Raw genomic sequence first — 11,461 nt, 5'->3', positions numbered from 1 at the left:
AAAATAACGTGTTTTTTTTTTGTTGCTCAATGTCTAATTTAAATTAGTTTCTGGAGTATTGTTGTTGACATTTTTTTATTTTCCTTAAGGTGAGTAACTTACAGTGGGCATTTGACATAACCTGTCTCATAGAAGTTTTTTTTTCGCTCAAGTTTTAATTGTTTTAAAAGATATATTATTAAAAATGTGCAGTAGTTCCAACTTCTAGTATTATGAAGAGTAATTTGAATATAAATTTAGCCGAAATCAGACCAATTTGCGGTCAAGAATCGAAATTAAATTACTGCAAAAACTTTTGTTTATTTGCGCGGGAAATATGCGTTGTTAGTATTTATGCTAATGCAAAAGTTACGCAACATTACGCTTTTTAATAATAAATAAGTGATTATTTGTTGTGAAACAATATAAAGCAAGTTTTACATTTTTGAAGTTTTTTTTTTTTTAAGTTTTTCTCCAATTTTTTTCTAAATATTTATAAAATATATGGATAATTTATTTTATTATTTGCATAATTATAATTTTAAATTTAACACACAACAGAAGCAAGATGCGCCGCAGGCGAGCCCCAAAAAGTTTGCCCTCCGACAGCAGCGATGATGACACCCCTTTATCTAAAGTCAAAGAATCTCCACCGAAAAAAACGAAACCAGCCACAAATGAATCGTCCAGCGAAAGCGATATTGAAAACTATCTACAACCTGCCGACAAACTAGACCTAGACTCACCCTTTTTCACTGTTCAAAAAGACAATCTTTCATTTGAAAAAATCGAAAATGAAATTCTTGAAGGAGTCAAGACAAATACGCTCAGTGATTCTGAGAGCAATGATGATGTACCTGCAGTGGAAGCCATTCAAGCTTCTCCTTCAACTTCAAAACTGAATTTTAGTCAACTCCACAATTACACTAAAAAGTTGGAAGAGGCGAAACGACACATTGAGGAGTACAATGCAAAAAAACAAGCAAAAGAAAATAACGAATTGAACGTTGAGAATTTGCTAGCTGCTGGTGAAGCAAATTTAAAATCTCTGAGCGATGAAAATCGGGCCCAACTTGAGGCAACTTTGCATTCCAGTGATTTTGAGTCGTGTTCTGATTCTGAAAAGGAAGGTTGGGAGGATGTGACGGAACAGAAGGAACAAAAACAGAAAGAAAAAGGTTCGGCGCCTAAAGAAGGGCTTGAAATTACAGTGGAGATGCCTGGTGCTGTTAAAAAGAAGAAAGGAGTTGATTTAATGGCGGCTATAAAGCGACGAATCAATCGAGTGAGGAAAGAAAACCAAGTTTTTGTTCATAAAGTGCATTTATTATGTTGGATTGCTCATGGCAATTATGTCAATACTAAAATCAACTCAGAAAACGTCTTATCAACTGCACTATCACTAATTCCCTCACAGAATTGTTTCCCAGCTGATCGTACAGACCTTAATTATTTAACTCAGATTTTGAAATGGTTTAGAAATGCTATAGAAGTGGTGGAGAAACCAGTGATAACGGAAAAACCTTTAGATGAAACACTCGCGGAACAAATGTTGAAAAAGACAGCATACAGTAAGAAAATATTGGTTTTGATTTTTGTGGCTATTCTGCGGTCTTTGGGTATTCATTGTCGTTTGATTTTGTCGTTTCAAGTCGAGCCTTTAAGGCCCCCAAGCAGCGAATTGCATTCACTGAGCACTAAAACTGATAAAAAAGCGTCGACAAGTAAAAATAAAGCAAACAAGAAATCTACATCTGAAGATACAAAAGAAGAGTCTGAAGCTAAAAACACTAAACAAGAAACTAAAACTAATCCTCGGTCCAAAAGCGTAATTGGGGCTAAAATAGGCGAAGCATCGACTCTCGAAGTCAAGAAACCCGAAACCAGTACACGATCGAAAAGTACAAGTGATATTAAAACAGGTGAAAAAACGAATCTTAAAACCAAAAATCCTAAAACCAGCGCTCGCTCTAAAAATGCAAGTGATAAACTTGTAGAAGTTGAAAATCCCAAAGCAAATACTCGAACGCAAACGTCGAAGGATAAACCTGTAGGAGGAAAAAAATTGCCTAAAGCAACTCTTGAAGTTAAAAATCCCAAACCTAATACTCGATCAAAAAGTTCAAGTGAAACTATAAAAGCAAAGTCGGAGGAAGCAGACAAAAGTCCTAAAACCAGTACTCGTTCAAGAAGTACAGGTGATGTTCCTAAACGTAAACAAATAACTAAAAGTGACACTACAAAAAATACCAAACCCAAAACCGAAACTAAGCTAAAAACAACCACTGGTGGAGAAGAGACAACTAATAAAAGGCGTACAAGGAGTCAGAAACCTACCATTCCTCAAGTAGATGGTGCGAACGACAGCGACACACCATCTAAACCGAATTTAAGAAAACTGACCCAAAAGCCAACAGAACAACCAACTCTAAAGACACAATCCAAACGATTGAAAACTCTGCCAAAATATCGTGATTCCGATTCAGAGGACGACTTCACACAATTTCCAAGTCCGTCCACTAAAAAAGACACAAAATCGCCTCAAACCAATGGTGTCAATCTCAAAAAGCTCAAAAACCACGTACCTAAAGCTCTGGATGTGCGTAAAGACATTATACAACTTGTTAAAAAGAGTATAAAAGAACAGAAGGATTTGACCCGTTCTAGAACAGTCCGAAAACGTAAAAGCGTCGGTGGTGATAGTGACAGCGACTATGCCCCTGAAGCCATCAAGAAAAAAAACCACGAAAGTGAAGATGAGTTTACACCGAAAGTCAAAGTAAAACGACGAGTACAAGTGAAACCTGAAGACGATGACAGTAAAATAAAGAAGAAGCAAGGGTTGGATGTTTGGTGTGAAGTGTTCATGGAAGTGGAGGAAAAGTGGATCAGTGTTGATGTTGTCAAAGGACAGATCCATTGTGTTACCGAATTACATGTGAGTTTTGTCGATTGTAAAAACAAAGTCTGAGTAAAGTTTTCGTAGAGTCGAGCCACTCATCCAGTTTCATACATAGTTGCTTGGAATAACGATAATAGGATCAAAGATGTGACTAGGAGATACTGCACTAACTTTAATACAGTTACTAGAAAACTGAGAATTGACTCTAAATGGTGGGAGGCAACCGTGAAACCTTTCACAGGGCCCCAAACTGTCAGAGATAGGGAAGAGGATGATGAGTTGGAGCGACAACAGTTGGAGAAACCTTTACCGACTTCAATTGCAGAGTAATTTAATCGGTTATTTGCTCAGGTTTAATTAAGAATGTCTAACATTATTTTAGATATAAAAATCACCCCTTGTACGTCCTGAAACGCCACCTTCTCAAATTTGAAGCATTATACCCACCTGATCCCCCAACTTTGGGGTTCGTCCGCAACGAACCTGTCTATTCCAGACAGTGCGTCTACATCTTACATTCCAGAGACATCTGGTTGAAGCACGCCAAAGTTGTCAAACCTGGAGAACAGCCATACAAAATCGTTAAAGCTAGACCCAAATGGGATAAAGTATGTGCAAATAACAATATACATTTGTCACAATTGGTGGTTTTAGTTATCCAACAAGATTATAACCGATCAATTGTTGGAAGTCTTTGGGCCCTGGCAAGTTCAAGACTATGAACCTCCCACTGCCGAAAACGGGATCGTTCCTAGAAATGCTTTTGGGAATGTTGAGTTGTTCAAACCTTGCATGTTACCTAAGAAAACAGTTCATTTGAAACGTAAGACTCACTTGAGGGTTAAAATCGGCTTATTGTTTTTTTTTTGTAGTTCCGGGCTTGAATAAGGTTGCAAAAAAGATGAATATTGATTGTGCTCCGGCGCTTGTAGGGTTTGATTTTCACGGTGGGTGGAATCACCCGACTTACGATGGATATATTGTGTGTGAGGAGTTTGCTGATGTTCTTACCGCAGCATGGGAATTGGTAAGTTTTAATTTAACACAAAGGTGTTTACTAATGGAAGTAATAAAGGAACAAGATGAGTTGGAGAAAAAAGAACAGGAAAAAATCGATAAAAGGGTTTATGGGAATTGGAAAAGACTTATCAGGGGTTTGTTGATACGTGAACGTTTGAAAGCGAAATATGAATTTGGAGAATGTTCCGGAGGAGCGGGAAAAAAGAAAAGCAAACCCACTCTTAAGGTGGGTAGAAAAAGGAAAGTTGAAAGCGAATCTGAATAATGCAGTATTACCAATCGCAGAATTTTACGGGTTTTTGTTACTTTATTTGCTTTACTAAATATATGTATTTTTCTAGTATTGAGCCTTTTCATAAATAAAAAGATAACAAAATATTTTAGGATCGGCACAATAATATATGTACATTGTGAAAAATTAAGATGGGAACTTTCATCAAGGTCTACTTCTCATACACGACTTATCTCATGTCTGTTTAAAATCGGTTGTCCTTAAATCTACGAATTGATACAAACCTAAACAATCAGTCAGCCTTTTCTACTTTTTGGGTATTTTTTTAAAAATTTGGTACGTGTTTTTCGAAAAGATGTAGCTAAACCCAGCTGCTAAAGTAGTAGCACCAGTAATATACCTACAATGATTTTAATTACACTTTTTAATAATAAACTTGGCTGTGAGCTTACCACAAACACTCCAATGCAGGATGGCCAACGTAGTGAAACACAGGGGCCGCTAGTGTAGACCCTACCAGTAACAACTGAACTCCTGTATTAACTTTGCTGATAAAAGTCGGTGCTAACTGAGCAGTGGCGTGTGTAGCGTCAAAATACCTGCTCAAGGTCCTCTGCAAACACAATTTTACTAATAGTAAAACAATTGGAAATTGCGTACAGGTGGTGGTAGTGACCTGTATCTTATGACAAAACCTGCAGTGACAAGACAGACATCACGAAGTACAATGAGACTGGTTAGAGCTATTGGGATTAAGTCGGCATAGGTCAGAGTCAGAAATAAGGTGGCTATCAGGACTTTATCAGCCATTGGGTCTAGAAAACTCCCAAGTTTTGACGACTGACTTTCCCACGTCCGCGCAATCCATCCATCAAGCTGAAAATTAATTATTATTATGGCAGTATTAAAAATGTATTATTTTTACTAAGTCAGTAACTGCAGCTATTCCAAGGACAGCTAATGCGAAGTCAAAGTTGGCTTGGACTATCAACACGCCTAAATATGGAGAAAGGAGTATTCTTGAAACACAAAGGAAGTTGGGAATTGTGTAAATGTTTTCCCGTTCAATCACCTCCTCTACTTTTTCTTTGACCTTATCAGTGGTTTCTTTAATGTCTTGTAATATCACCGTCCCCTTCTGTTTGAGCTTTTGTTCGGTGTCTCGAAGTTTTTCAGTGTTTTGCCGAATGTAGGCTTTGAACTCGTTCTTTACTAAACTCTTGTGACGAGTATACTCATCATTTTCCTTATTTGAAGTTGTGCAAAATAATTTCGAATGGGACGTGGCCTGAATGTGATTAACGGAAATGTTCCAGTCTAGATTTATGCAAGTACGGAAAGGGCACCGTCTTATTAGTAATTTGTTCACAAAAATACTGGTAATTTTAAAACTATTCATGCTGAAACAACACGGATTAATACCGACTTAACCTATTTTTATGATTGTGATACATTTTTATTTTAACATAACTTATACAAGAAATAAACACTATTTATTTGTTTGTTCGTTATCAGATGCTGGTTAAAATAATAAATTTGTATTTACTTATTTAAAAAAACATTGTAAGTTGAAGGTCTCTATTTTTAGGTTAGGTTCGTGATATATTATTGGCGCCAAGTTTGAAAATTAAGATATTAAATGAAAAACCAATTAAGTCGCAGTCATGTATTTAGGGGTCTCGTACATTTCATATGCGAATTCTTCCGTATGATTTGGATCGAATTCTATTCCTATGTAATCGATTTCAAGCGAGAAAGGACCATTGATTTTGTCCCCTACTGATATCCCAAAACTTGTTACTTTGTTCAAAGCTATAGGATGCTGCTTGTCTTGAACTCTTCCCTTCGACGCCATAAAAAATTTCGAGAAAGGGATCTACAAATTGTAGAAATTAATAACAAACAATTATATTTTCTAAATAATACTCGAGAAACTTGCCAATATGGCCCCCCACGTGTATATAACACGTAATGGTACATATCATTCCATAAAATATCGTAATACCCCCGAGTTGAAATATTTAGCATGTAAGAGCGACCATCTCCTCTAACTCTCATTACTAACATGTTGTAACCCATCCAGTTTAAATAAGTTTCTCTTTTAAACGATTTCTAAAACGGTTCATTTGAATTAAAGAAACAATTAAATCATTTTTTTTTAATTACCCTCGCTCTTAGTGTTTTAACATTACAATAACCAGCTCTCTTAATCCTTCCATCCTTTGGTACTTTTGTCGATAACTCCCCAGAAAACAGTCCCTTCTTATTGTTCGTTAAACTTAAACTACACGTACTAAAACCCTCACCGTGGTCACTATCACTCGTTATAACCCATTTTTTTAGTGACTCTTCGTCCCCAAACTTCCATACAATATCAGTCTCCCCCGGTCTATTTACCAAAATGGGATCCATCTCAAAATCTTCTTTCATTTCTTGTTTCCACAACGCTATTTCCTGTTTGAGTTCGTGCAGCCCCTGGCGCATTCTCTCCTTAAAAGGGACATGCTGTTTTGTATTATAACCCCCCTTATCGTCCCTTTCCCAAAATGTGCGCAAAGTGGCACAAGTATGAATTAAACTTTTATTCGCCTGATTTAGCTTGAAATTATAGAGGAACACTCGCTGAAGAGGGTACATTTTCTGTAACTTTAGGGTCACAGTAATCAAAATACAGGGTGTGTTGAAATGTGTTGAAGCATGAACCCAAAGTATGACTACTGCTTTATGAATAAACAATTAAGTGCGGCGAAAATTTTGTTGTTAAAAATGGAAATCAACCCAGAGAAAAACGGCATTTATTAAAATTCTAAGGGTTCAAAATTGAGGTTAAATTGCGTCACCACAACCCGAGGCGAGAATTCACGCTCGCGAGAATTCCCCTAGTATCTGTCAAAATCAACTGTCAGCTGTTTATTGATGTTTTGCCTGATTTCAAGTGGGAGTGTTGTGGTGCTTTAAAAATGACTGAAACGGAGACGAAAGATTGTCCCACTGAAACCATCGAATCCCTTACCAAAGAGGCTGAAGCCTTAAAAAAGAAACTGGAAGATGAAAGACAAAAACTCAACGATGTCACACGTAACGTATCCACAAAATCAAAATCGATTGCAAGGTTTGAGCTGATTTTCCAGTGGCTACAGTGGCCGAGCGTTTGGACATCATCAATTACATGAACATCAAACCTCGACGTACTCTAAAAGGGCACCAAGCCAAAGTCTTGTGTTCTGATTGGTCTCCTGACAAGCGCCACATTGTCTCATCATCACAAGTAAACAAACATTATTTGCTTGTTTTTGTAACATATTACTAATTTCTTGGTAGGATGGTAAAATGATCATTTGGGATGCTTTCACTACTAACAAAGAGCACGCAGTCACCATGCCTACAACATGGGTAATGGCTTGTGCTTATGCACCATCAGGAAACCTAGTCGCTTGCGGGTATTTCATTTGTACTATCTAAAAATTGATAAATGAGGGGTTTTTTTCAGAGGTTTGGATAACAAAGTCACTGTTTATCCATTAAGTCTGGACGAGGATGTGACACTCAAGAAAAAAACAGTAGGGACGCACACTAGTTACATGAGTTGTTGCATTTTTCCCAACTCTGACCAACAAATTTTGACGGGGAGTGGCGACTCAACTTGCGCCTTGTGGGACGTAGAGTCGGGACAGTTATTACAGAGTTTTCACGGACATTCCGCTGATGTTATGTCAATAGATCTGGCCCCGTCCGAAACTGGTAACACTTTCGTTTCAGGGGTAAATAACACAATTACCACAAGTTTTCACACTGTAATTCAAATTTTAGAGTTGCGATAAAATGGTATTGATCTGGGATATGCGTTCGGGACAATGCGTCCAGTCTTTTGAAGGACACGAATCAGACGTTAACAGTGTTAAATTCCATCCAAGTGGCGATGCTGTAGCTACAGGAAGCGACGACGCAACGGTAATAACCCGCAAAATTCTTCGTATGTTAATATGGTTTTTCAGTGTCGGTTATTTGATTTAAGGGCTGATAAAGAGGTAGCAGTTTACAGCAAGGAAAGTATTATTTTCGGGGTGAATTCGGTCGATTTTTCCGTTTCAGGTCAGGCTGACAACTCTACTCTTTTCTTTTATTGTTATTTGTTTTGTTTAGGTCGCCTCTTATTCGCTGGGTATAATGACTATACTGTCAATGTTTGGGATACTCTTAAATGTGTAAGAGTGTGTTTGTTGTACGGGCACGAAAATCGGGTATCGTGTTTGCAAGTATCGCCAGATGGCACTGCTCTCTCTACAGGTTCTTGGGACTATACTCTTAGGGTACGTAGGGCCCAATAAAAGGGGCGGTAGTAAGCATTTTTATTACAGGTCTGGGCATAAATTGTAAAATTATTGTATTTCGATGGCATTTAAGAATATTTATTCTATGTTTATAGAATTCAGAGCTGTACGAACATTGGCCACCAAACGGCCTTGAGTGTTTGTATCGGGCTGAAACAACTGTAGTGAGATGTCTGTATTATTTAAGTGCAATCTAAAATCTTGTTGATTGTTCTTGAGGATTAGTTGATGTAAAAATAAAACTTCCAGTTATGTTATGTATTGGATTTTGTTTAATTTGACAAATTGTTACTGTACATCACTTAAAAATTAATAGATCACATATACGACACATAAATAACAAATATATAAACTATCTATAGTCGTAACAATTAAAACGAAAAAATAAATAAATTTGAAAGTAAGTGAAGCTCACTATAAGTGTGTAACCAAATCTTTGGCACATCTTTTCTTATAATTAAAAAATAGGAAAAATTGTAAAACGTTATCACACAAGTACGCATTACGGTGCTACTGACAACCCAGACTTAAACTTAACGTGATAGAAGTTGGTGTAATAAAAGCGAAACTTTCACATAGTTTGGAGCTTGAATCAACGGCACATATAAAAATACTTCTAGGGATAAACACTTGTCATCTTAGTGTAAAGATTACAAAAGAACCGTTTAAGGCATTTCAGCAAAATAAAACCAACCTGTTTTAATTATTCGGAGGTGCATCTCTTAAACCTTCACTATGTATTGTGCGTCCTGCCATCTTCAACATCGCTTTAGTCTCGACGTTGCCGTCCAAAACGCTAGTAGAGCTCGACCGCTCGCCTTTTTCTTGAGGAGTGGGGGGCGGGGCTCCCAAGCCCCAGACTTCCAAGTGTCGAAACGTAAACTCTTTCCCAGAGGCCAGTTGCGAATAACCCGAATACGTGGTGCAAGATTCAGAGGAGTGACCTTTGCCGTATTCGCTGTCTATCCACAGACCGTAGTAGTTGTGCTGCCCTCCCATAGCCTGCAGCGGCATTATTTAACAAGTGTATTATTTTGGTTATCAGTTTTTACTTACCAAACCGTTTGGCATAGTTTGTTGGTGCAAATTGAGATATTGGAAGTGCTGATTGTACCCTGTAGATGGAAAAATCCTCATGCGCGGTGCGAGTGTGAACAAAAAGCTACTGTCATCCCCGAAAAAATTGGGGCCCAATGACCAGTTCGCAGGGGCAAAACCACCAAACATGTACCCATTTCTGTCTTCAACTACCAATACTGACGGTCCCTGATTAACTATCCTACCTGCAACGACTTGATTAGTAAAATAAGTTGCATAAAAAGCAATTTCTGTGACCTATGAGCGTAGAAAACGACTCGCCGTGTATTTCGGAACTAAACAAAAACCGCCACTCTAATTGATACTGTTGCGGTAAATTCGCGTTAATAAAAACTATCTGATTTAAATCTAGCAAACTTGGATATGAGGGAATGAGATCGAGGCCACGGCAAAATGGCACTAAACTCCTATCTTTTTCCTTCTCACTCGACGTGTGCGGTTCTTCAATGGCGCTTTTCTCGCCGGAAACTTGAGCCTTATCTTTATGAGAAATGTTATATAAATGCATAAAAACGAAAAGAAGCAATTGACCAAGCACTGTTGAACCCTGTAACCATACTTCCAGCGCACGTCGCGTTATGCTGTCAGTTGATGCTAAGTCGTGACTGAGACTTTCTGCCAGTCTTTGAATGTTTTGGGCTGAGGTGAAACAACCGCGAGAAAACCATGATTTGAACTGTTTTGTGTTGCTCAGTTTTTGAATTTTCATGTATGAAGCGACAATACTTTCCACGTACTAAAACGGAAATGATAAGCGTGACGTTCAAAGTAATAAATGTGTGACACACTTCTTTAACAAGAATGTAAGGGAGCTCATTGAATTCAGAATCGCTGCGTCCAAGGGATATTATAAGAACTTTCAACTTTTCCTCAACGGTGCCTCTCGTACAAAAAACGAAAAGTTCAGCAAAGCGTTCAAGTTCAACAGTTTGTGTGCGTGATTCTCCAATTCCAAATAAGTAATTGTTTATGTACTGTAGAAGGCGGGAGTCCATTTGCGAGCCCCATAATTTCTAAAATTAACTCAATTATTTGTGGTTTTGTTTATGAGACAGTCAAACTCACCGTAAGTTCCTCTTCCTTGATTTTTTCCGAGTTTTTGCTTGCAAGCCGAAATGAATTGCTAACAATATGTTGTTCATCTTTGGACAAAAAAGAACACTTTGCTGCCAATTTCTTACTGTTATTCACGCCCATCACCTTCAATTCATTAAAAATTTTTTTGGTAAAGTAATAATAGATATCTATAAATATTTAAAATCTCGCGAAATGTAATCAATACTCCCATAGGTTAGCTAACGGAGCAGGTGTTTATTACGTGTTCATTTCTTTATTGAAACAGAATTTATAACATGATCACTTATCATCATGTTTGTTCTATGATAAGTTCAACATCTGTGTTATTAAATATTTTACCTGTTTAACTTACAATTACTGCCAAATCTCCCCTCGGAAAGCCTTGTACGGGTATCACAAGTTTCTAATTATTTAAAACGCTGGTTTAGCCATGGATTTTTCATTGCTGCCGAGGACACTCTCTGCATTATAAACTAGACGCGAATCACCTTTAATCAGTCACTAATTTGCTGTTTACAAACTTGCGGCAATATGTGAAGGAAAAATTTGTCTCAGGTAGTTTGACGTTTCATTGGTTTCAACCAGCTGTCATCCAGCTTCTGTCTCTCTTAGATTTGTCTCATTTGATATAACATGCATTAGTACGAATGCACAAAAAGTCCTAAAGACGATTACAGATGGATTGTCTATTCACCTTGGTTATAAATTATTTATACTGATTATAGATTTTTATTTATAACTATAAAATATGAATGACTGCCATGATTTTGATTTTTGTCGGCAGTTATAACATATCCATAAATATGTACTACGTGCATGTTT

The 11,461-nt window shown here is 37.4% G+C and overlaps 5 protein-coding genes across 6 annotated transcripts; 2 read left to right on the top strand and 3 right to left on the bottom strand.

The window, feature by feature from the left end:
- The first annotated feature begins 8 nt into the window (after positions 1–8).
- LOC123010549 (DNA repair protein complementing XP-C cells homolog) lies at positions 9–4,244 on the top strand. The gene is made up of 7 exons (XM_044407538.1): positions 9–89; positions 541–2,917; positions 2,966–3,207; positions 3,264–3,489; positions 3,536–3,704; positions 3,754–3,908; positions 3,957–4,244. Exons 2-7 carry the CDS (start codon positions 548–550, stop codon positions 4,164–4,166), a joined length of 3,372 nt encoding a protein of 1,123 aa, XP_044263473.1. The 5' UTR covers positions 9–89; positions 541–547; the 3' UTR covers positions 4,167–4,244.
- Positions 4,189–5,731, bottom strand: LOC123010556 (probable cardiolipin synthase (CMP-forming)). Its single transcript, XM_044407553.1, has 5 exons — positions 5,586–5,731; positions 5,059–5,533; positions 4,794–5,009; positions 4,586–4,746; positions 4,189–4,533 (listed from the first exon to the last, which is right to left on the bottom strand). Exons 2-5 carry the CDS (start codon positions 5,530–5,532, stop codon positions 4,440–4,442), a joined length of 945 nt encoding a protein of 314 aa, XP_044263488.1. The 5' UTR covers position 5,533; positions 5,586–5,731; the 3' UTR covers positions 4,189–4,439.
- A 36-nt stretch (positions 5,732–5,767) lies between these two features.
- Positions 5,768–7,157, bottom strand: LOC123010557 (complex I intermediate-associated protein 30, mitochondrial). The gene is made up of 3 exons (XM_044407554.1): positions 6,300–7,157; positions 6,060–6,245; positions 5,768–6,009 (listed from the first exon to the last, which is right to left on the bottom strand). The coding sequence occupies exons 1-3, from the start codon at positions 6,768–6,770 to the stop codon at positions 5,785–5,787; spliced, it is 882 nt and encodes a 293-aa protein (XP_044263489.1). The 5' UTR covers positions 6,771–7,157; the 3' UTR covers positions 5,768–5,784.
- LOC123010555 (guanine nucleotide-binding protein subunit beta-5) lies at positions 7,003–8,725 on the top strand. Its single transcript, XM_044407552.1, has 8 exons — positions 7,003–7,211; positions 7,265–7,401; positions 7,455–7,573; positions 7,624–7,894; positions 7,944–8,084; positions 8,129–8,225; positions 8,277–8,443; positions 8,492–8,725. The coding sequence occupies exons 1-8, from the start codon at positions 7,094–7,096 to the stop codon at positions 8,501–8,503; spliced, it is 1,062 nt and encodes a 353-aa protein (XP_044263487.1). The 5' UTR covers positions 7,003–7,093; the 3' UTR covers positions 8,504–8,725.
- A 23-nt stretch (positions 8,726–8,748) lies between these two features.
- LOC123010554 (MTOR-associated protein MEAK7) lies at positions 8,749–11,231 on the bottom strand. 2 transcript variants are annotated; one of them, XM_044407550.1, is made up of 6 exons: positions 10,979–11,231; positions 10,628–10,762; positions 10,351–10,575; positions 9,800–10,298; positions 9,521–9,747; positions 8,749–9,466 (listed from the first exon to the last, which is right to left on the bottom strand). In XM_044407550.1, exons 2-6 carry the CDS (start codon positions 10,757–10,759, stop codon positions 9,164–9,166), a joined length of 1,386 nt encoding a protein of 461 aa, XP_044263485.1. In that variant the 5' UTR covers positions 10,760–10,762; positions 10,979–11,231; the 3' UTR covers positions 8,749–9,163. The 2 variants fall into 2 exon arrangements, with proteins under 2 accessions (XP_044263485.1, XP_044263484.1); XM_044407549.1 differs by having other exon boundaries at positions 10,992–11,231.
- Positions 11,232–11,461: the final 230 nt, after the last annotated feature.

The sequence above is a fragment of the Tribolium madens genome, unplaced genomic scaffold, assembly GCF_015345945.1.
Source record: "Tribolium madens isolate multiple individuals breed KSU strain unplaced genomic scaffold, Tmad_KSU_1.1 Scaffold_91;HRSCAF=231;Tcas5.2_LG7, whole genome shotgun sequence".
In the NCBI taxonomy this organism is placed as follows: Eukaryota; Metazoa; Arthropoda; class Insecta; order Coleoptera; family Tenebrionidae; genus Tribolium; species Tribolium madens.
This window is presented reverse-complemented; position numbering and strand designations above follow the sequence as displayed.